At 33.7% G+C, this 25,881-nt stretch overlaps 1 protein-coding gene across 1 annotated transcript in view; it reads right to left on the bottom strand.

Moving 5' to 3' along the window:
• Positions 1-22,269, bottom strand: part of LOC111051594 (ubiquitin carboxyl-terminal hydrolase 20) — a 43,198-nt gene extending 20,929 nt beyond the window's left edge. Inside the window, exons 1-14 of the mRNA XM_039441838.1 lie at positions 22,098-22,269; positions 19,816-19,887; positions 18,066-18,155; positions 16,578-16,691; positions 16,078-16,188; positions 15,100-15,319; positions 14,204-14,460; positions 13,358-13,484; positions 10,750-11,034; positions 9,037-9,155; positions 6,615-6,749; positions 5,388-5,509; positions 4,483-4,495; positions 3,074-3,291 (exon numbers count right to left, since the gene is read on the bottom strand). Coding sequence (XP_039297772.1) covers positions 3,074-3,291; positions 4,483-4,495; positions 5,388-5,509; positions 6,615-6,749; positions 9,037-9,155; positions 10,750-11,034; positions 13,358-13,484; positions 14,204-14,460; positions 15,100-15,319; positions 16,078-16,188; positions 16,578-16,691; positions 18,066-18,146 — 1,802 coding nt within the window. The 5' untranslated portion in view covers positions 18,147-18,155; positions 19,816-19,887; positions 22,098-22,269. The remainder of the gene's footprint in view (positions 1-3,073; positions 3,292-4,482; positions 4,496-5,387; positions 5,510-6,614; positions 6,750-9,036; positions 9,156-10,749; positions 11,035-13,357; positions 13,485-14,203; positions 14,461-15,099; positions 15,320-16,077; positions 16,189-16,577; positions 16,692-18,065; positions 18,156-19,815; positions 19,888-22,097) is intronic.
• Between the last annotated feature and the right edge of the window lie 3,612 nt (positions 22,270-25,881).

The following is a 25,881-nucleotide window of genomic DNA, read 5'->3' as shown; positions in this document are numbered from 1 at the left end:
AGGCATGTGAGTAAACGTCATTTGGTATATCATTCACAATCTTCTCAACTGACTCAAGAAAATAATTGTTGAAGTCATCTGCTGTGGCAAATGAGTTGCTGGTCTCTTTTGATGATGGTCTTATTTTGTTTATAAGGGTCCAGGCAGCGTTTATTTTATTACTAGACTCCATAATGAGTTTTGCGTTTGCTTCCAATTTTGTTTCCCTAATTTTATTGCGATACCCATGTCTAAGATTCTTCAATACAATGTTCAGATTAGGGTTTGTTTTACACATGTCACTTACCAAAAGAATAAGCTCTGTCAGTTCCTCAAGTTCTGGAGTGAACCAATCGCAACTTGGACGGGTTGGACCACCCCCCAGTCGACCAGCATCCCTCCCCGATGATGAGAAAACCCTTTCAGTCTTCACAGGAAACAAAGAATCAAAAACCCCCTTCCTTAAAACTACAAAAGAAAAACGAAAACCCCTCCCTTGCTGACAACGTTGAAATCATATTAGACCAGGGCTCAATTCGATCCTGTAGTGAAGCACAAAAAATCTGAAGACAATTCTCATTGAATGATCGATACTGGATAGTTTTTAGTGTTTTACCCCGTCTATAGCAAGCCAACCGAGCTCTCAGAAGGATATGTTTGTGGTCTGATATTTGATCCTTGCTAACATTCACAGTGAAACAATCCGGATCTAAGTTTGTTACAACTGAGTCAAGAGCTGAGCATCCTCTTCTTGCCTCACTTATTAAACTTGTCAGCCCAAACCCCTGCAAAACATTCAGAAACACCCTGGCATCCCTTGCTGAATAAATTGCATTGAAATTATGGTCAGTTCCAATCAACACATAGTGACCCACAGACAGTGCATAAGAAATACAAAGCTCCAACTTATAAAAAAACAGGTTTGCATCCCCTCTAGGAGACCTATACATCGATATCACCATGAGTGATAGCTCAACAATATAAAAACCTGCAAATTCCGCCGAAACTTCCACACAATAAGTTGACAAGTCAAGTGGTTTAATAGTAAAATTATTTCTATTGTTAAAATATACAGCTACACCGCTCCAAGGTGACTGTCTACAGAAACTGCCAGTAAGTGCCAGCCTATCAATATTCTGGTAGAATGGTAACTCTTGTTCAACCAGCCAATGCTCTATGATACACAATATGTCAACATTCTGTGATTTACATAAGATTTCAAGTTCATTCAATTTGTTTCTTAAACACTGCACATTTATGGAGCATAAATTCAATTGGATTTTTTTATTATTATTTCTAGACTACTCTAAATAGTTAGGGCTTGACTCATTTACATGCATATCAAAACTTAGATCACTCTTAGGGGCGCCAGGTCGAATCCTAAAAAAGGCTGACTCGAATCAGACAATGATTGCTGACCTCCAGAAACATTCAGACAATCCCTTCCATCCTCAAGCAGAGTGTCCACACTTACACGATTCGCCAGATCGAACCATAGAAAAGGCTGACTCACATCAGACAGAGAATGCTGATCTCCAAATACATTGAGATGATCCTCCACACCAGGGCACAAGGAACTGCCAACTGCCAAACCATCATCATTTAAACCAGGAGAGACTGAAACACTTGACTGCATTGCCTTGCAAGAAAATGAGGACACTCTTGACGAGGGGTGGCCGATACATCTGCTGTCAACATCCCTTATAATATCATTTACTTTATTAGCAATAAGTAATTTACCCATTCCATTCAGATGAAGTCCGTGGCTTGTATGAAACCGCCTCTCCAAAGTCCACAATTCTAGTACATGAACCGGATACACATCAGTTAAACGTCTTATGAGTGTATTCATAGCAGCTATAGTTTTATTAATATGTGAGCATCCAGGTAAATCATAGCGGTAGGGAATAGTGGATATGGTTATATTACTCTCTATATATGCTTCAATCACCTCAGTTAACCCCTGCATGAATGCTGACTTGCAGATCTCATCAGAGTTATTATTAATACTATTAGTACCGCCCAAAACGACGACCCAATCTTTTTGTTGGCAGTTTTTGACCTCACTTGGGGAGAGCATCCAGTCAGTCAAAGCTTCAAGCCTTGCCCCTGGAAGAATATGGGCAAAACAAGAAAACTCATTTGGCAGCAAGGAGCCCACACGCTCACGCAACCCCCTACCATGACTATCAGCCCACAAATGCAGTCTTCTATCTAAACCAAACCCATTAAGCGAACTGACATCTCTGCAGGCAGCATTAATCAAGGAGCATGATCTGCGGAAATTATTCAAAGCCAATTTCGCCAAACCAACATTCTTTCCCACATCTGTCAATAGTTTTTCATTCAATTTCAAATCATTTGCTAGTTCAGAGATCTTATTAAGAAATACATTTTTATACAGATTATCACTAATATTTCCCACCGCACCTGCCTTCACCGCTCTGCAGCTTGACAAGACAGCATCAACAGAGTCCTCCCCTCCCTCTTTATTGTCTGTTTGAGTCCCAAAATCAATAGTTGTCTTATCATTCAACTCCATAATGATCCTATCATTAACAATGGACCGATCTATTGCAGCATGCCACTGCACTAACAAACGAGCATTTTCCTCAGACAATGCCTGCATTTTCCTTTTCAACTCACCAACATTAACAGAACATTTATCACAAACATTACCAGAATTGTTTCCCTCATAGCAAACACTTCCATCGACAGAGTGAAGTGAATGTTGTTCGTACTCAAATCCAGTAGACGGTTTACCCTTATTATCATATACTGGTGTAGAAGATAAGGCAGCTCCGGATGAAGCCAATAACGGGTCAATTGTAACTAGGTGGGGGCGATCTCGATCAGATCTTGTTATGAACGTATTTTCGAATGAAACATTCAATGCACTATTGATGGATTGATTATCTAGAACTGTCAGCATGAGCTTGAAGAGACAAATTTCAAAAGAAATGGAATAAAATACGATAGTATTTTGGATGCATTAGTTATGAACGTATTTTCGAATGGAACATTGAATGAAATTTAGAGTGTAGCATGGTTGAGTAAGCATGGAACATATACGTATTTTGAAGTGAGGACTAACCTGTAGAACAAAACGTAAGCTTCGCATGATTTGACCACGTCATGGGAGACACGGGTGACGCACTGGTCGTCAAACTCATACCAATTTTCCGATTTGTTGTTGAGAGCGAAGCAAGTGTAATGGCCGCCATTGCCAAACGTGCCATGATGGCAAATCACCGATATCAGATCGTACGTGGTCACCTGTGATACGCACTCTGAAAAACAAGAAAATTGTTTCTATATTTAATTGAATTCGTTGCAAAAAAAAAAATCGCGAAACAATAAAAGTTCTACAGTATAAGGTAGAAATGGACAGTAAACGAATCATGTTTTAAGTGCCAGAAACAATTTTTACCCCAAAACCACCGAATAAACAAAAAGGTTAACTAAAGGTCAACTAAAAAGGTTAATATAACAATCAATGTGTCTTGCTAATAAATTTCCTAAAAATACATTAACATGGAACTACAAAGACAAAACTGTTGTTTGTGGTATTAATATATTTCGTAAAATCACCGAATAGATGGAATTGCAAAGTCAAGCCTTGACAAAATAATGATAGGTTATATTGTGTTTTATTCATATATTTCCTCAGTTCTATCTTTTTCATCTCCTCTGTTGCTTTTCTTTAATAAATATCCCACCTCCAGAATAAAAAAGCAAAACTCGAAAAACAAATGACATAACAGCTCTCAATCAAATTCAAGTAATGAACATTTTGAACATGCAGGTTCTGAGAAATGATGATCTGGGGAAAACTAAGTTCAACAAGTTTTTATTACTATATGCTGTATTAAATATACACTTATTTAGGGCCGGTTTCCGAGCTCGGGATTTAGCCAAGTCCTAGACTTTAAACAGCTGGAGTCAGAAAATTGGCTTTCCAAAACGGGGCGTAGTCGCAGGTTTTATAACAGTAGTCGTAGTTTTCATTTTCTCATTTCTATAATTTGAAACGTTTTTCTTCCTTGACGAAATTAGACATTCCTAAATAATTCAAAATAGCTGAAACTTTACACTATTTTCTCTTCATTTTATTTTGTGTTCAATTTTCTAGTTTTTCGAAATTTAATTCAAACGTGACAATGACAATGTCTGCGACTACGCCCCGTTTTGGAAAACCAATTTTCTGACTCCAGCAGTTTAATGTCTAGGACTTAGCTACATCCCGAGCTCGGAAACCGGCACTAAAAATGTTCATTACTATAATTTGAAATCTTGAAGAGTGTTAGGCATAGTTACATAGAAATATTTGCGATTAAGGGAAATTTTTGGGTCTTGCAATTAAATGCACCCCTGGAATCATGTTGTTCGTGATGCGACGAGACAAGAGATGTCACGGCGCCCCTTTAATTATTACTGTTAAGGAGCATAATAGCCATGATAAAAGCTGGCCTCATAAAATAGCGAACAGCTGATGAGAATTACATCTTCTATCCATCTGATTTACCATGATTTATGGTGGAATATAATATGATATAATAAGATATGGTGGAATTGGCTATAATATTTTAGAAATAGCAAATTTAGCCTACATGAATGTAGTCTGGGGAAGTAGTTGACTCTGATAAGCAATCGCTTTGATAAGGTTAGATTCATGCGCCTGCTACTCCTGTTGTAAGAGGGACCACTTGAACACCCGCACCTCTAAATATCATTTATGAGTCTGAGAATCACTGCCCGATGGTTCGGAGATCACCTCACGCTGTCCACACATCTCTCACCATCATCCTTCCTTTACTTGACCATTCCCAAGCCTAGTGCTCATGAGAGCATCACCCTTACAAAAAAGTCCCTCCAATAGATATCCTCAATACGTTCGAGAAATTTCACAGAATAAGTCAATGACAATATTGCACTATTGCAAATAATGTTAGTAGAATTCACATAATTTTCATCCCGGTTCAACCGTTCTAAACAAGGATTGATAGAATAGAGGCATATACATGAAGTGGAAGAAGATTGAAGTAAAGATCGTTTCCACCTGATGCAGGTCTTCATCAGATTGAAGAAACTGATGCTTGTGTCAAGGCTATGTGTGGAGGGAGTACATGGAGGAAATAGTGGGGATGATAGGGTAGGTGGTTTTTGGAAGTACTAGTTTGGCGGTATTTTTGAATTGTGATCTATCTTGTGAAATCAATGTTAAATAATCATATCTAAGATGTAGTGGGTTTCACACTATTCACACAAACCATACAGTAAGCAAAATGCACTGCGGTTACAAAATCAAACATTTGTGAAAACCAAAAAAACAAAACAAAGTAATTAAATTAACATATTTTCTCAGATTGATTTGAATTGGAATGTATTAGAATTGAAAGTGGACTAACCTGTACATATTATCGCCTTTCAACTCATCTGCGCTGAAGAAAGCAGCAAGGCAATCATGGAGACTCACTGCTGGGCCCCAGAACCAACTGCACAGCCACTCCCAGATCAAGTTCAGCCAACCCTACAAATAATTCACTCAAGTTAATAACAGTAAATCCAACAAAATGGTAACAGCAATTAGTTAACAACTCACACGTGTTTCATCAACATAAACAGAAACGATCAACGTACATTCAAAAAACCCATTCTCTAGTATTCTAGAGATACCGTGTGAGCATAAATTATTGAACATATGAAAACTTGTAGTACCCTTTATTATCATTTCAACTTGAAAATGACTTAAGTTATAGTCGAAACTAGTTGTAATATTTTAAATAATAAAGGGCACTACTAGTTTTCATATTGTTCTTATTAATTTGTAAAAAAGTAGCCCATTCAAGTAAAGTGTTTTTATTATTGAACATATTTTATAGGAAATAAAAAATAGCAAATAAGTGTAATTACATGAATAATTATTCATTGAAAAGCCAATTTGAAATAGTTTCATTTATAAAACATGACAAGTTCAACAAATGTATACGTGAGCACCTTTTGTTGCACATAAAATATCTATTCAATTTCACGCCATAAATTGACGATTATTTCCGGAGTGATGTCCTGAATTACGGATTCAATTCTTCGTTTTAGTTCGTCAATATTACATAACTTCGTTGCATACATCTTATTTTTAACGGCCATATTCTAAACGAAAACATCTTTGAACCGTAATAGCCGATTTGCTTTCGTGAAACCACAGACTCACCCCCACCATTGAGCCGACTGTGTTTCGATGAAAGTCATTACAATTATAGTAGCTACACCAATGTTTGCCACAATAATAGGCGCGCTACTACTATTCGTTATTTTCTTATTCACCTATGGAATGTGTTCAATGATTTATGCTCACTCTGTATAACTCAATATATAATTTGGATACAAGCTTTCAACTTGTTATATTGGATTTGTCAGCAAAATATAAACTAATTCATAACTTGGAGACCTTCATTCACACGAGAGGCCGAAAATTATAGATTATCAATCACGATACTTATAAACTCTAAATTTTGTTCTCTTAGAGTGAAAAAATAGTTTAAAGTAAAAATAAATTTGACTAATAGCCTTCTAAATACTTGTTAATTTTATTGACTAACTAAATACAAATTACTAAATAGAGTTAAAATACTTACATTATCCACCTGGTACATCTCCTTACAAGTTGCAAGATTCGAATAATTGACTGACTTTTGATGAAGCATATTCAAATGATCACGACTCGGAATAGGAAGCGATAAATCTTGAAATGCTTCGATTCTCGTTGAAATCTGTAAGAAAATTCGAAAATTAAATGTGAAATCCTTCATTGATCGGGATATTATCAATAATAATGAAATTAATGTTACTAACTATTGATTACTGTACTAGGTGCAAAGGTTAGTAAAGTGAGATCCGTTAGAAATTGAATAAGAAACTAGTACAGATACAACAGTGAAATTTATTTCGTAAAAGTATTAGAACTTTCAATTATATTTCTCGACAAAGCTTCTATAATTTTCCAGACATTTGTACTATAGTGTTAAAAGTATCTGTATACCCTCTTCAAAGAATTTTGCAGCCTGTGAGAAAACTGCAAATGACTCAGACTGGAAGTTGTGCGACCATCATTCTCCATACAACCAACTACGAATGTCTAATAATTAATTGGTTGAATAGTATCAAGTTTGTATGATAATTAATAATAAGTATTAACCTTAAACAGTAATGAATCCTAGCCATTTCCATTTGTCATCTAAAAACATTCCTTGGCGGTCACAGTTTGAACAGCAATGAACAGTATTTGAATTTGAATAGTAAGAACATTTCTCAACAAAGAAAACTCAAGAACAACAAAAACGGCTACAACACATTCCAAGAGAAGCTTACATCAAGATTGTACTATACTATAGAACTGCCTGGAAAATTACTAGTTTGGACGAAAAATTGGTCGTCAAGTTTTTCATTTCAAGAATAGAGATTTATAGACGTTTATGGAACTAATATCACTGATGCACCTGTAACTATTTTCCTCCATTTTAAATAGAAATTACTTTTGAGAACAATCGGTAATCATGAAGAATCTAAAACAAAACTTAGAGACAACAAAAATAAAAATGAAAATTTTTTTATACATAAATGGATAAAAAAAAACATGAATCTTCAAATGTTTTAGTCATTGTTGTTTGATCTTATCATCTTCATTATTTACGGAATTGAAAACAACATTGACTGTAAAATACTGTAATACTGTAAGTAATGTGATACCTGTGAGAGGAGAAATAAAAACAGAAATCCGAAATTAATTGCTGTACAACACCCCGAAGACTTCTGCTACTGCAAATATTGACAACAGGGTGAACAGCTAGAAGGAAATTCAATGAGAGCTACTATCCAAAAAATTATTAACCAGCCCGGGAATCGAACCTGGTATACCCTTAATTGCTAGTCAGGCATGCTCACCCTTACACCAAACTGACAATATCTGGATAGCAGCACTCATTTCATACCAAGCCATTTGAACAAATGCAATTTCTCATTCATTTTCACAAACAATAAAACATGAATAAAATTGTCTTTAAAAAAATATGTAGCGATTGAGATTGGTATAAATATCCAGCAACTGAGATAGGGGACTCATGCAATTGTCCCTTTTCAAATCTACTAAGCTTCTTATAATATATTAACTCAATCTCTATTATCTCTCAACTCTTGAACAATCTATCAAGAGTGTGGAATTCCTTTATCAATTGTGTAGAAGAATTTTATAGAAATCTTTACATTTTGATGAGTTTGAACCAATATTTTTTTAATAAATAGAAAAGCATGAGAGTATAATCGGTAAATTTTTTATACAAGTATGGGAACCTCCCGACTACATACCGTGGGAAAACCTTCAAAATATGCTGCGTTTTTTCCTTTTTTCTGAAGATACTCCTGTCGTGGAAGTGAAATGAAACAAAAAAGTTAAGAGGATACAGTTCTAATGATATGTTTGTCGATAAGCAAAATTACAAGCGTATCATGCTTAATAAAATAGACGTATTAAAAACAAAAATCAGCATATACAACTTGGTTAGTAGGCGATAATGATAATAAGTGACACTAGAAACTGGCTTCACGTGATACAAACTAGACTGTGGTCTGTTCATCGAGAGTTAGGAGTCAAGCATTCTATGAAAGCATCCTAGAGATAGGAGTGAATAGTTAGTTAATCGAGAGTTAGGAGTGAAGCAGTATATGAAAGCAATCACGTTACGTTCAGACCAATTCAGAATTGGATTTTGGTCCTGGAGAGATTCTTATCCCATTCCAATCTCTCGTTGAACAGACCACGAACTTGAATAAAAAAGGAGCACTGTGTGAGTTTTCACCCAGACTGAAATGAGCTGAGACTGAAAGTTTGTTAAAATTATTTAATCAGGGATTGGATTCGATAGAATTGAAACTAATTCCCCTGAACGTTTCTAATCTATTTCAGTCACTTAGGATCAAATCTATAGAAATATTATTCTCTATAACAACAAGCATGAAAACGGTCGAATAAAAATGTATGAATGATTAATATGCGATTCTTACCCTGCTACACGTTAAGCACTGCACTGAACTGAGAAGCTTTCCATCGAAGACATCGGAAATAATGCTACGATATTTCACTTCAGCTTTTTTGCGTTGAGCTGATGTCGCTTTTGGTGAATCTGAAAAATTAGATGTTGGTTTTAAATCCGTGGAACAGAATAGTTTTGACAATTCATAACAGAATAGTCCCACTTCAAAATATTGAATAGTTCGAAATTCAAATAAATATCCAATTAATAAAATATCTCAAGAAATTGTTGAAAGAACATGTGGATTGACTGAGCAGTATTTTTGGCGCAGGTTCTGTTGCTAATGAATTTATGTTGCAGTATATATGTGTATACAGATGCTGACATGCAAGTTAATAAAGCTTTGATAGAAGTAAATCATGGGCAAAAGCGTGTTTACCTCAATGTCATTCAATAACTTACTTAAACATTCCAATCATTTGAACAATCGCAACAAAACACCAAAAGACAATATAGCTGAAACTTTGAATGGTTAATGAATCCAATAATCTATTGTTAAAACTAAAAAGCCTAGTTCAAGTTCTTTAAATACTATCAGTTATGAAAACTAATAACATATAGATTTCAATTGTAATTTTGACTATAATTTTCATTCCTCATCCACCAGTGATATTGAAGAACAAGTTTAGAACTAAAAACGATAAATTTCAAACTTGAAGATCCAATTGAAACTTGGGCGTAAATAAATGGTAGTTTCTTTCAATCATGAAAAATGATGAAGAAATAGTATAAAGATCAGATTCTAGGGATAAAATAATTCTAACTTTTACTTTTAGGGATAAAATAATGTCTAACAAAGCTGTGATCAGCCAATCTCTATTTCGATTCAGGAAAAAAATAATATCATGGGCCCGGTAGACACCTCTACAATCCAATAATGCTTTCAAGTTGATTTTTACTGTACCTGGTCCATAATAGTCTATAATTGAGTCTCAAAATGAAATTTGAACACAAATTATTGTGGATTCAAAATTAAGATTACAATTGTTTTAAATTAGCACAAAAAGTTTTCAATTTTTCTAATCCTTCAACTTTTTTCATGTTTATACATATATCAATAGTGAAACAGTAATAACTATTGTTACAAATACAACACCAAACGATACTTCATCTATTTAAAAAACTATCGAACTGCTCATACCTAAGCTTTCTTTATATTTTTTACCATGTTCTTCGGGATACTTTTCAATGGTATCTCCACTCTTCTGTCTTTCAGGTTGTTCTCCTTTGGTTTCTTCTACAGTTTCCAATCTTCCTTCTTCATATCCTAATCAAGTCGTTAGTGCAATCAAATAAATTATTTTATCTTTGAATTCATGCAAACTACTGCTCAAGTGAGAATAGATATTCTGGATAGGATTAATTGAAGATTAAGTAAGAAGATTTCCCAGTAAAAGGAATACATTACCTTCGATATACACCTTATATCTGATGTACTCTCTCAACAATGTACCTAATCACCAAGAGTTATTACCATTATTGATATGAATATTTAGGGAGATCGGTGTATATTGGTTTTCTAGGGGAAAGTTCAAAATCATGCTCACTATCACCAAGCGTTATTAGCATTGTTGTTGTCAGTATATAGGGAGATCGGTGTATATTGGTTTTCTGGGGTAAAAGTGCAAAATCATGCTCGCTATAAATCTACTCTTGATACAGTTGTTCACTACTCATAACTCACCAATACTGGACGACGCATTCCTGAATTTGCCCGGTAGAGGAGAAGGTGAATTGGAAAGCGAGCGGTTGTTTTCGGTGTCGACACTGGTCTCGTCACTGAGGGAACTCCTCTCACTCACTCCCGAGTCGCACGTCTCATACTCATCGCCCTCTGATTGGCTGGACGCTCCTCCAGCCTCGCCCTCATTGGCCGGTGCTCTCGGCTCGTTTGGCTCACCCAAACCTTGGTTCATCTGGCCATCATCGTCAGACATGTCTTCGTCCTCTGGTTCGGGAATAGCGCACTCTTCAAATAGAAATTACACTTTCAATTAAAGTGCCAGGTGCCGAAGGAGGAGATGCGTTGGAGGAGGAGAAGGAGGATGCCAACGTGGTGAGAGGCGTTGGAGGAGGAGGAGGATACCAACGTGGGGAGAGGCGTTGGAGGAGGAGGAGGAGGAGGATGCCAACAAAGGAGAGGCGTTGGAGAAGAAAAAGAATGCCAACGAGAAGGAGGAGGAAGAGGAGAAGACGGAGGACGTTGAGGAGGTGGTGGAGACAACTAAGCGGAACTCGAATTCCCACATCAGTAACAGTGACAGTGTTCGGAATAGTGAGAATATTATTCCCATGAAATCTAATGACACTATCCATACTCACTCAATCGGGCTGAGTGGGAACAGTCCCATAAGAACTCATGGAAATTATATTTTTACTGCACCGGTCACTGACTCTGATACTGATATCGGGAATTCGCCTTAATGAGAAAAAGAGGCCAGAGTGGTGACCGTGGAAGTGGCAGAGAATAATCGGAGGGACTGAAGGTTATCACAGGCACTGAGAGTTGGAGTTGAAGGATTGGGAATTGGGGATATAATGTAGGTTAAATTAAAAAGTGGTATGGAACAGAAGAATGGTGGGTTAGTTTTAGTGGAATTGAATGTATAGTGAAATTCACGTTTCAAAGTCAGTGAATATTATAGAAGAGCATTATTGCCACTTTCCCCACACTTTTACACTACATTATATAGCTGTGATCACAGCTAATGGCAATTCAAGCCATTCTTCTGTTATATCTGATATAATATTATTCGTTGTTCTATTTAATAATAATAATCAATTCTCTCAAATATATGATATTCATCAAAACAAAACAAAAATATTTTTTTATAATTAAATTTTTCATTGTTGGGATTAAATAATCTTGAAGCTCATTATATTTATAGATAGCCTACAAACATTTCTGGGAACATAGCAATGGTGCAGAGTTGAAAAAGGATGGTACTATCAACGGCATCTGGAGCTGGGACAAGGATAGAAAACCGATGTCAATCAGATACTGACTTTATAACGTGAATCTCACTGGAGACAGAGTGATACAGAAGGTGAGATAACGACATTATACGATAAATTCAAGTTTAAATTGAATTGATATGATTAAAGATAAAGCGATTTCGAAAAAGTTAGTTTGTTTCATCTGCTTTTGCCTGTTTCGCCGCTGAAAAGCACAGCTACATGTTAATCAAGGATAAGCATGATATTTTCTAGTAAATACAGAAAAATATTTTCTACAAATGAGTCATTCAAATTAGATCTTCCAACCCTTTTACTAATATCTCCTCGATAAATCAAATAGGCAGAAAATACATATCAATTATTGCACACTTAATTCACATACGAGGCAGCAGGATATCACAGAGCACGCTCTATCTCATCAATCGAAAAACAACAGAAAATTAAAACTAATCTCAACCAAACAGTAGGGACAAGTTCTTCCTTTTGAACTAAGCTTATACAAAAATAAATTTCGTCAACTAAGTTAAATTTAAAATATTAATTAGTTTGGTTTAATTTGAAGAATAAGAATGAAAGTAAACAAAACAAACTAAAAATTTCATGAACAAAATCATAAACCGAAGCAAAAACTAAATGTTATTATATAGATCATGCCCATTTGGTTGACATGTAATTTGATTTGTAATCTCACTAAACATGGAATATGAGAATAAATAAAATATATCTACGGTATTTTAGTCAAGAAATCAAGATAAAACAAGAAATTTATAAGTGACACATAGAATAGAGAAGTTTGAATCAAAAAATATAGATAAGAATCGGAATTGATCAGAATTAATATTGAGTACATCAGATTTTTGACTTCACAAATATGAGAATCACGAAATATGCTAGTCGCAACTCAAACAATGGAAGAGCAGGTGTACTTGAGAAGACTAATTTACAACTGCCCTAACCATTAGTCTTACTATAATAATAAAATTTCTAACTGGAAGAATAAAAAATTCTAGAATAATAAAAAAGCATTCATAAAAAATATAGAACGAATGATTTTGGAAAGAGGTCTAAGTTGAAGGAAAGAATAAACAAGATTAGGGGAAAATAAAACAATATAAGAAAATAGTATGAGCAATATAAATTACTGTAAAATAGCATGAGATGTCGACTACATAAATGTAATATTTCAAGTTTGTGAAATTGTATGACTCATAAAGTAGATAGTCACATAGGTGTTCATGTGTAAAAACATTGAATACCGTAAGTTTTGAATCTGAAGTTTCAAAACAGTTACTGTGAAGATACCGAAGACCATTATCATTACATGACAAGCTTACCGAACGGTCTTGGGATAGGTGGTGGTTCCACCACGACTCTCTTCAATTCCTCGTGCAGCTGGTCCATAAAACAACGAAGGAACTCCTGAGTGTCGTGCTGGTGACAACCTCGAAACATCGGATAAACCTACACAATTACCAAAAAAGTTTTATTATTCAACATATCAATTGAAAATCTCGCGCTTGGTTCGGGCAAGAACCAAGATCCACAAATTCCTTACAACCACAATTATCACTTATCAACCACATATCCCTTATCTGTGGTTCACTAATCTATTTTTTATTTATTACTTAATAGATTCTTAATACCCCATTAGCTTTCTTTCCTAAATTAGTCAAAATCAGGACCCACATCTGTTATTGATAAAGGATCAGCGTTGACCATCTATCTATCTGTCAATATTAATGATATTTTTACAATATCATCATCACTATTGTTTTTCTCAGCTTCCGCTAATATTGGCCAACTGGAGTGGATTCATCTTCACTCACAGAACATGAGATCATTCCACTTCACATCTTTTTTAGTTATTAATTCTTTTGCTGAGTGTGATGCCCACTTGAGCTTGTAATGAAAATACGTTTGATTAGTAAAAATGAAAATACACATTGATAAACATTGTTTATGTAAGTGAAGACCTATAAGGCATACTGGTAACCTTATTTCGTACTTTGTAATCTTATCTGAATTCGGGAGAGAAAAAGCTCAAGGTAACCTTAATTTTCTTCCATTATGTTATCATTTTGATAATGTGCTATGAGTGAGCAAAAAAGCAAACATAATAACTCAACATCCCGTTATAAGGTGACAGCTAAAAAGACCACATGCTTAAAATTTGCACTCACATTTCGTACACAATACAACACCCCACTGGGAGCAACGTATCCCCTTCCTTTGAGATCCCACAATTCTTGCATGAGACGATGGTATGCCTTGCTCAATGCCATCGGTTTTCTTTGTCCGACACTATCGTTGCTTAGTGCTGATATTACAGGCGGTCCACAATTCAGGAAGAACTGAGTCAAAGGAGGTGTGTTGGAAAGGGCTTGCAAAGCAGCATTCATGTAACATGTATTTCCCAAGTTCTGCAGACCTGTGAGACCTGAAACAATAGATTCAGATGAAACAATTCAGTAAATCTAATCTAATATTCATCGTTCCTGTATTAATAGTTTTTACTGATGGTTTTGTGTTAAGATAATGGAATAATTCTCATGATATTATCATCTTAATGATACTAAAGAAAACATGGAAGTTTTGCAGATTATTCTATCAAATAAATAATGAATCATGCAATATTCATTTCCAAGCAAGACGCAAATGTGAGCAGTTGTTAAATTAGTTTGCTATTGGTTTGTTAGTCAGTTATTTTGAATTTGTTTGTGTTTTTCTATTCTATTGAATTAAACGCTTTTTATTTGCTGGAAAATTTGAAACACACTACTAATATAGGAATATAAATATTTAGCCAATGAGATACCTATGTAATAGGTATTTGATAAATCTACCCACTATAAGAATTGTTATAAAATTCTTATTAAATTTTTATAAAAAATGTACTCTACAAATAGATCTCAAATATTTGTATTCAGATGGTCGAAATTATATTTAATAACTATTTTATATATAAGGTTTGTATTAACTGATGAATACCAACTCCTTTAAATTAAGTAACACCATCTATAATAAGTTTGTATCAACTGATAAAAACCAACTCTTAGATCGCATTTGTTTCACTCACCATTAGGTTTGTACTCAGAAGACGATGTGGAAGCCATATTATCGTCGTCAGAATTGTCGGTGTTATCCATGGCACTAGCGTTACGTCGGTGTCGACTGGACTGCCCCGGATCAGAATGGGTGTGAACAGAGTCGTCGGAAAGAGTAACGATTCCGTTGCAGATAGTGCACCAAACTCGTTTCGCACCAACTGATAAGAACAGGCTGTGCTTTTTGTGTTTCTACAAATAAGATAAACAATATGTATTACTTTTATCCCTTAGAATTAAAACTATTTATCATTATTTTTGCTTCAATGTTTATAATTGATTGTATGACACAATTATTGTGCTTCTACAAACAAAATGAACAATATTTGTTACTCATATGTATTATCCCATAATAGAATTTTAAATTAATCATCAATTATTATTGTGCTTTTACAAAAAAATGAACAATATTTATTACTCATATGTCATATTCCATAATAGAATTTAAAATTATTCATCAATTTTTTCAGATACTTGTGTTGGAACTACAACAGAAAATAAAAAGAATTGACGTCGAGTGGTGTAGGCACTTTCATCTCACAATAGAATTCCAAGTTATTCATAAATTTCACTTCTTTTTCTTTCAAGTACATGTTTAAATGTTTGCAACTGATTGTATTGTACACCTGTCATGAAACTAACAAAATACAAAAAAAATATTATCAACTTGAAAAATACATAGTATTCTTCTTGACTATTCTAGAACTGACTTTTTCCGTTCACTTAAGTACAGTAAAGTAAACTAATAATAATGGAGAATACTTGCATGTTTTTATTGAAAAGATAAAATTTTTAAAAACAAAAATGAGATGAATTCAACTATCAAATTATTTATTACCAGAGGCTATTGTGGACAATAGACAACTTTTCTGGTAATAATATTGGTGACAAATTTGTAATGCTTTTTAAATGTAAAATAATGAAGAATATATTTAAATCATGAAGCCTACCTGCTGATGTGCTAATCGATGGTCGTTCTCAACAGTGTTAATTTGTTTATTTTCATTCTCAGTGGGACTCACATTAGTAATTTTATCATTCTTCCTTTCACCATCATCATCCTTTTACAAAACAATAACAAATGATAATTTATTTTATAGAATAAATATATTTCAAGAATTAATGGAATGAGAATTCACTATTTACTGCCAAAAATATGTACATAGTAATTATTTCAACTATTCTAGCATCGACTTTTCCTTTTACGAAATAATGTTAAATGAGAGTTCTTGCATGTTTTTATTGAAAAAGCATAGTTTCATAGAAAAATTTATTAAAAAAAAACACGCGAATAATAGAAAAATTTATTAAAAAAAAACACGCGAATAATAGAAGTAAAAAACAGACTACTATGAACAATATATCAGGTAAATGTTCAGCAAATATTAATGCAAAACTTGTAGTGCTTTCTAAATAAATAAAAGTTTAGAAAAAAAATCTTGAAGCCTACCTTCTGATGTGCCAGCCGATGGTCGCTAGTCGAACACACTTTAGTGGAGCAGTTTCTAAAGAGACACAGCCATAGCTCTTGCCGAACTTCGTTACAAACTCCGCAGTGTTCGATCTGAGAATTAGTGAAAGGAAATAAAAATATTCTTCATTTAGCCTAGCTGATTATTAAAAAAGTTGAAAATATCAAGAAATTAAAATCTGTCTAGAAGTTGGTTCAACTTTAAATAGCTTGAACAAAATATTTCCACTTCAAATAATAACTTATATTTATTTGGGTAGACTTTTTTTTATAAAAATAATCGAACTCAATAAACCTTTTGTTTTGTTAGAAACAAAGAATCGGACAGTTTAGGATTACATAGGCTTATATCAAAGACTTTTGGCAAGAAGATTGTTGTTTTTTTTTTAATCCTTTTGATAAGCTTAAAATCAATTGATCACCCATGATCAAAATGAAAAATAATTCATAAATCCGATCGGCTCTCGGAGAGGTCAATTATTACTATTTCAGATAAGTATTGATTGATTATTCAGTGACCTTCTCACGGTCACGCCGAATTAAATTCAATTGTTCACATAATTATTAAAAGATGAATAAAACATATAATAAAGATGAATAAAACATATTAAAAATGAATTATGAAAATTAATCAAGCATGGTAAATAAGATATCCGAAGGTTGAAAAAGAGGCTACCCGACTTGACTACTCTATATACATACTGTATATATGGATGCAGTAATATGGTTGAGCTTTCACCATGTGAAATTTGAATTAATTTTCAGAGTTTAGAAAGAAAGAAATGTAATTTTCTATTCTTTAGAATATCAAAGAACGTAAGAAACTATTCATCACTGCTCAATATCATTATCTGAACTCAAATAAAGTAGAATTGAACCCTATTTCAATGCAGTGAAGATAAAACATAAGTTCATAGTTTAAAAATCAACTAATCTGGATATTAATCAAATTTTACAAAATTATCAAATAAGTTTCAATACTGAGAACAAGTCACTGTCAAAAATAGATGTCTCCATCAAGAATGATCTTCAACTGTATTCAAGTGAATTATTCGGGTGAATGGAAACAAAGGGATAAGCTTTATTTTATTAATGCCGGTTCAACTTCTAGGAGAAGAATGTGATGTTGATATCTTATCACAAGTCATAACTATTAAGAATTCTCAAGTGCACACTGCTGCAGTCATAATTATCACCAGCAATACCAACGTTCTTTTTTATGTGTTCAAGCCATTGCTTATATTTGCAGAATCTATCAACTGTAAAATAAAAAGATAGACCAGTCAATCACATGATTTGAAATAAACCAATCGCGTGATTTGGATAACTAATCCAGAGCTCAAAACTGTCAAATGGAGTCTCTAAATAAAAAAAACTACGAATCTGAGGAATCTGAATAAACAAAATGTGATCATAGACTCTATATTTCATCTATTGATTTGTATTAGTGAATTATACTCCACTCACTCTTCTGATTATGTCGAAATCAATATCAATCTGAAGATTGCGAAGTACCATATGTGGGCAAGAAGCCACTTGCCCCGCCATATCCCGGAACTAAAGAAAAAATCCTACATTAAATAATTTTCAGAACAATCTTATAATCTTTTCAATCTCATACACATCTCAACGTAAAACCTCGAACATAAAAAGATCAATTTCAGATTTAATTTCAGTTTCGATAAAAACTTCAAGAATAAGACAAGTTGAATATTTTCAGTGAAAACAAGAATAAAAAGTGATTGGTCTCGTCTAGTTGAATGCAACCAGTTCAACACATTCACATGCCACTATACTTAACTTTTCAACTGTCATCATGGTGTTACGTTATTTAAATTAATGCTGACAGTTTAAAGTGGATCTCAGAATGTGAATGTGTAGCAACATTCGAACTGAAAAGTGAGATTCACTTTAGACTGTCAGATTCGGTTGAATGAGAAACATGTGAGTTATTAATAAAGAAAGCTGACAATATGGAGTTATTCTCACGGTAGTAATGATATCCACTTTTCCTAAAAATCTAAACGTTACACTTGACTATAGTGAGGTCCACGTTATAATGGCAGTGATTGATTAGCAATGGTATTGCTATCATTCAACAAAGCGGATAGCGCTATCTCTTTCTCGCTTTGCTCTGTTGCCGGATCGTCTTTTGACAATATAGAATTGATAATTAATTAACAAAATATTTCATCTTAATTATGTAAATTCATGATGAAATTATTGAAAGATATAATTATTTATAAAATAAGAATTCATTATTTTAAACGAGAATGAACAGTTAATATTTCATCAATAAACCTGTATCAGCTACCGTCTATAGAAGGCATTAACAAGACAGAGGATCGGCTACGTTGTTCTATCTTTCTCCACTGCCATTATAACGTGGACCTAGCCATAATGTGGTGTCATGTTGGGTTGCAATTAATATAACATTAGTTATAGACACATAGCAGGGTGGATCCAACAAAGCATCAAAGCAAGCTTTATCAACAAATATTTATGCAGATATTTATGCCTAATATTTATGCCTAATCAAGAGACCAAATGACTAAGTAGTTGAGGCAAGGAAATCGAACTTCTACCGGCTACTAATAATTTTCATCATTATGGAAAGAAATTCTATAGGTATATTCCAAAAATTGCTTATAATGCAATTTAATAGTCAAGTAACCTCTTTTACTAAGTTTATATATTTCATACTTATACAATTTCCTGATTCAACTGAAATCATTCATGTAGTAACTTGATTAGATTATTTAAATGATAATAATGTATGTAAAGAGAATGAAAAGTAACTCAATTCTTGACTACTAACTAACCTAACTAATAACACAGGAATCACAGGGTACCGATTTTGAAAGCCTACTCAACTCAAAATTAAAATTATCATTTCAACATTACTTCGCAACATCAATTAATTCAACAATAAAAAATTTAGTGGAACTAGTTTCACTCGGGTAATTGATCAGAACTGCATGAAAACCATTTAATGTCACCCACATTTATAATAATAAAGCGTGCGACCAAAGTAAATTGAAGCAAATTTTAATTCACTATCGCCGAATGTCTCAAGCCACGTGACAAAATTCAACATGACAAATTTAATATCATGAATTTTACAGGTGAACATCATAAGATTGAGAAAAAATAATAATTGAATTGTTTAAATACGACTAGCTTGTTAGAAAGAATGCTGATGAATGACATAACTTACGTATCCTTCATTCCTATATGTTCTATAGTCTTCTATACAACCACAAAGATTTATTTGAATCCAGCTCAGGACCTTCAATAAAAGAGAAAGGTGCAAAAGGATTAAGGATTAGGAATTAGTACAAGGATATCTGGAGGATAAAATAGGATGGAAGGAATAGCATTTCTAAGAAACGCTAGCCTTCTAACCATTTTATCTTTAAAATGTTATTGAGCAAATAGCTTCGTGTTAAATTGAATGAGAATACTCTATATGTCATATACTTTATATGAGAATACTTGACAAAAACGTTAACCTATAAAAAAGTGAACCTAGTTTAGATTCTTACACATGATCAATCTTTAGAAAGCATGAAAATATTCTCATTCAATATAACTTTCATAATACCTGAATTACCTATACCACTACAGTATGACGAGAAAATATTCTGTTGAAATTGAAATTTTGATTTGAGAAGAATATTCAGCACACACTACAAACTATACACATAGAAGGAATGACATTCAATTTATGTTTGATGGGATGATTCCACAATAGAAAAAGATTATTTCAGTATTAATAATAATAAATATTTATATATTAATAACAAGCACAGAATAGTAATAATTAATGGCACTATACAATACAAAAATATGATACAATATGGTAATGGAATAATCATTCTTGGAATGTTGGAAGCCAACCATGATGATGCTTGGGAGCAAGAGCAGTTACGATATTTTATGGTGAGCTTATGTATTTACACTTTGAAGCAAAGAGATAGCTGTCGTTTTAACAGTGAGAAATAAAGGGATCAAAAGGGATTCCACTCTTTTTATTCACCTTACTCATGTATTTATTAAAAAAAATTCAGTAATAGGAACCGCCGATTTGAACCTATACTGATATTCTGGTTATTAAGTCATAATCTGATTAGGATTAGTTTGCTGTCCTTGTCTATTCTTATTCAAAGAAGATAGCTCTACATAAAAATTAAAATTCACAGTACCCTTCTATGATATTTTAAAATTTTTATGTACATATTAGTAGCTCTAAACAAGAAGAGATACTTCAGCTCTTTTTTTTATCTGTGAACTGTTGCCAAATTTCTTGTACCAGAATATTTCATCTCAGCTTTTAAATTTATAATTGAATCATCATCATATCAGACATAGGTCTACCTGGAAAACTTATTGACTCACAACTAGAAAAGGAAAAGTGACCACAATGTCTTCCTACAATTTCTACTAACGTTATAACGTGAATATCACTATAGCACAAAATTCAGAATGAAGCAGTCTTTGACAGCTTGAACAAGGCCGGTGGGTGGGTGGCATCCGATTCTTAGTATTCTATGTTGCACAGCATGATAATGGAATACAGAAGTTGAAAGAGCCAGATGGTCGATTAATTTCAGTTAGTGCTATTTCAATAACGTAAATTGAATAAGTTAATTAAAAACCTATGAACACAAATAGTCAGGTTAGTAAACTACACCATCTTTTAATCAAGTGGCAATCCTTGGTTCAATGAGTTAATATGAACAATTGCAACTGATTACAAACAGAAATCGTGATAAATCTGATGTGCCCAGTGAAACGGACAATAAATTCGTCTTACTGAAGGGTTATGGAAAAGAAAATGTTAAATATTCAAGCCCATGCTACCCAACCTCCCATCAAACATGAAGACTCGAAAAAATGGTTGTAAAATAATTCTATTACAGTTTAAAGTACTTGTGAATTTTCATATCAATTCATATGTAGCCGTTACAAGAATAATTAATGAAATTGGTTGGGTGAATATGTAAATTAGAATTATTGTCGAAAATGCTAATTCCACTGTTGAAATATTCAATACCGTAATTATTCAATGTAAAACCAGAAACTCAGAATATAGGTAAGGAAGGGAAAACTTAAATCTAAAAATAGTTCGAAACCACATCAATTTTCAAGATTCAAACATCAAGATTTGAAACTATTATTGTTCAGGAATATATGAAATAACACATATTAATGGCGCGATTTTACAGCTCTGAGCATTACGAAGTACATAATAAATTATTTTGAACCACTTTATTGCATTACACTGTAGAATACTAATGAAGCAACGAGAATAATGACAACTTTATCAGAGCTTCCGGTTTCAACAAACATTAAATGGACAGTGAAAACAATTATTACAATAGGAAGTAAATTTTATCATGGAGCCTAGTTGATGCCGAGAAAATGCTAAGGAATGCACCGTACAAAACCAACATAATATCAATAGATTTTCATTGACGATTGGTTAAAATTACTCACCTAAGGATACAGCGTATTCTGTGAGTTTATTTATCCACTAAAACACTTCAATGCAATAAAACTACATTAAAATTCACCGAGAAACGAACTCCTTTCACAGATTCACAGTAGCCATTGGAAAAATGCAAGCAACGCTAGATAGTAGTTAATAGATAGGCGACAGACGAACAATTGGATAGCGTGTGGAGTGTAGAGTATAGAAGAATGGAGAGGTATGATTACGTTAATGTAATGGGAGGGTCTCAGTTCAGTAGATCAGCGCGACCGAAATAATAGAACGAGTACCGACCGGTAACGGTTACCGTGATGAGTTTCCGATAACGGTGTACTAAAAAAGGAACTGTAATAATATAGCTTGAAAGGAAAAATGTTTATTAATGTTTCAAAAGTGAAAGCGTCGGCTGGGGGGTTAGGTTTTTACTTTCAAATGACAATATTCTGGTGTTTTTGAAAGTGTTATGCGTATCTGCTCTACATTCTACAATACTTGACTGCAATAGTTAAACTGCTCAGTAACCGTTAACACAGAGAACGGAACGGCCCAAAAAAAGTGTTAACTGCGCAAGCGCATTACGAAGCAATGCCATTGTCTCCGGTCCTCACGTGCCAGAGGTGACGGTGATGCCATCCCTGAATCTTGAAAATAATATTAAAGATTGCACCGATCTTCACCGATTGTTCGAATTTCCAGTTCGTCGATACGCCAACAAAAGTTCAAACACAACAACCGTGATATAGAAATGAACAGGAAGTAAGAAGTAAGACTCAATTTAGTAACAAAGATGAAGCCAAATTTTATACAATTAATAATTCATTTTTGGGCTGAATAGGTACGATACAGGTTATGAAGAGTTTAAATCGGCAAATTTATTTATGCATGAGGGTAGGTGGGCCTAATACAATAATTTAAAATTAAGACTGTTTATGTAAGAAAAACAGCCTATAATAAGTATAGAATAAGGTGATGAAAGTGAAATAGGCGTGTTAGTGTCGCATAAGTCTGGACGCACCTCATCATGACAGTTTCACAACTGAACAGCTGACCATCAGAATGACAGAAAACAGTTATTGATGAGACCAAATATCATCTCGAAATTAATCAATGAAAAATCTTTTATAGCATTATGACAGGATCCCATTGGTTCAATTGAAATGAAAATATTACTCTCAAGCTATAATATTTTTTCTCTGCTTACAGAATAGGCCGGTTTTACACACACCGATTTTGTGATGACACACGTCCGATTGTCGACTGACAGCGTTGAAGCCAGCGCATGAACGAACGTACAAACACCAAAACTATTTCTGTAATCTTAGCACAAGGGCTTTGACTATTATCATTATATGAGATTAGAAACGTTATATTTGTACCATGAACATTATACTTGTTCCTTACTGTGAAAAATTAAAATATATGTTAAAAATGATGTTTTATTTCTTTTGAAAGTAGCCCTAAGCAAGAAAGAGAATATTGTTCCTTAAAATTTGTAACTTGCCACCGGAGCACAAATGATAGTATGTCACTTGAACTCAAAACCAGACAGATTTGTGTCCAAAACTCTTTATGACGGAGTGATGTCGGCCGATTATCAGCTAACGTGAGTGGCACGATATCTGTCTCCCGACACCTTTGGTGCATTTAAGGCTGTGCAAAGGCTAAAAATAAACTTTCTACTCGTGATACTTTTCTAAGTTTTTCGATTTGTATATCATCAAGCTATCAAAATGAAAACGTTTTCTCAGGAAAACATTTTTTTCCGATAATTACTTTTTGATATATGAGCGCCTGAATTTTGAATTTTTGGGACAGAACATTTCAAGTTCGGTAAGATAAAAATCCATAAGATTTAGGAGATGGATTCTTCATGGTATTGTTGATCTAGTAAAACAAAACGTTTCTGAAAATATCAATTTTTGAAAAAGTTATTCAATTTACCAAAAATAACTCAACTAAAAGTTATTTATGGTTATTTTTAGTAAATTGAATAACTATCTTAAAAATTGATATTTTCAAAAAAATTCGGTTTTAATAGATCAACAATACCATTAAGAATCTATCGTATAAATTTAATGGATTTATCTCTTACCGAATTTGAAATGTTCTGTCATATCTCAAAAAGTAATGATCAGAAAAAAATGTTTTCCTAGGAAAACTTTTTCATTTTAATAGCTTGATAGTATACACATCGAAAAACTTTGAAAAATATCACCAGTAGAAAGTTTATTTTTAGCCTTTGCACAGCCTTAACTGAGACACCGGGATGCTATCGTGTAGGCGAGCAATCAGTACCTAGTAAGTGTGGCCATTCCCAAACTTTCTTAATTCCCTAACTTTCTTTTTTTGGAGAAAAATTTGGCAGAAATTCATGGAAGTGAAATATATGGGTGCTATTTTTTTAAATGTACGGTAACTGTTTATAAAATTTAACTCTGCTTCTCTCTCCCTGTGATAACTATATATGATTATGATTTGTTATTATTTCAATAAATAAAAAATGATCATGCCACAGAGAATCTTACCTTCTCAAGTATAGTCGTATTATTTTTATTGGGTCTCGGTCTCGGTTCTATCTGTGCCATGATTACTGGTGTGCCTTCTTCTATATTCTTCATCTTCATACAATAAGGATGAATATTGGGAATGTAATCCTGATGGTTGGGGTCATCATTTTTTCTACCTGATGTGAAATGAGCGCTGCATATCTTACTGTTTTTGGAGGGTTGCCAATCCAATTGCTCCAGTCCACCACTGAAACAGATTTTCCACAATGATAATGTACTCAATGAGCTACATAAAAGCTATAAATCAAAATTCAAATTCATTTTATTTTGCCATAAAATAAAACAGATTGATAAAATAAATATTCTAACTTACAAAATAAATATTCTAGCTTACAGAATTAAAGCAATAATTGATATCTTCATATTCTAAAACACTTATTATCAAACTTGCATACTCTTGGAGGCATGAAGCATATGCACCATACACGCTATTCTGCCAACGCCGGTGTTCTAGCTATGTGTCTACATAGATTTATCACTCAAACCAACTCCTTTCACATATCACATATTCTATACCGTAATTCAACTTGTTATTTTCCACAACAGATACAAGGTGCGGCAGAACCGTTTGATTCGATTGTCACATCAACTGTGATAGACCCGTTCATCATTATTACAAAATCCAGATAAATCTGTGATCTTTACACAATGAGAAATTCGACGACAGTTCAACATTTCTCGCTTCATCGCCGTTCCTAGTAACAGAATTCGAACCTGTGTTCGGCAGTTGGAGGGAACTAGCTGAACACTAAGAACAGAGACACAATCATGGTCGTCGCAGATCCATTAGAATGCAAGAAAATGTGCAGAGGATGAGAATAGCAGCCCAACGATAACTGGAACGTTCTGCTCGTCAACATTCACATTCTACATTGAATTTTTAGTCATGCGTTACTCTATTGTAAGTGTGTGGTAATTTATTCTAATAAATTAAAGAAAATCGTACAAAGTTGATAGCCCTACTCAATTGGTACACACAGTGCGAGTTAATCATCCTTGAGTGGTAGTGTACAGTAGCATTCAGTGTGGATTCCAGTCACCTTATATGAATATAAGGAATATCTTTTACCATAGAACAAGGATATAATGGTGAGAAGAGTTGAAGGGTGTACAACCTCAACAATGGGTGGACATTTTGAGCATAGTCTTTAATAATCTTTATAATTGTATTATATTTCTTCTGTATAGAACAACTATACATTTTTATTACAACTGCACTTCA

The sequence above is a fragment of the Nilaparvata lugens genome, chromosome X, assembly GCF_014356525.2.
Source record: "Nilaparvata lugens isolate BPH chromosome X, ASM1435652v1, whole genome shotgun sequence".
Taxonomy (NCBI): Eukaryota; Metazoa; Arthropoda; class Insecta; order Hemiptera; family Delphacidae; genus Nilaparvata; species Nilaparvata lugens.
This window is presented reverse-complemented; position numbering and strand designations above follow the sequence as displayed.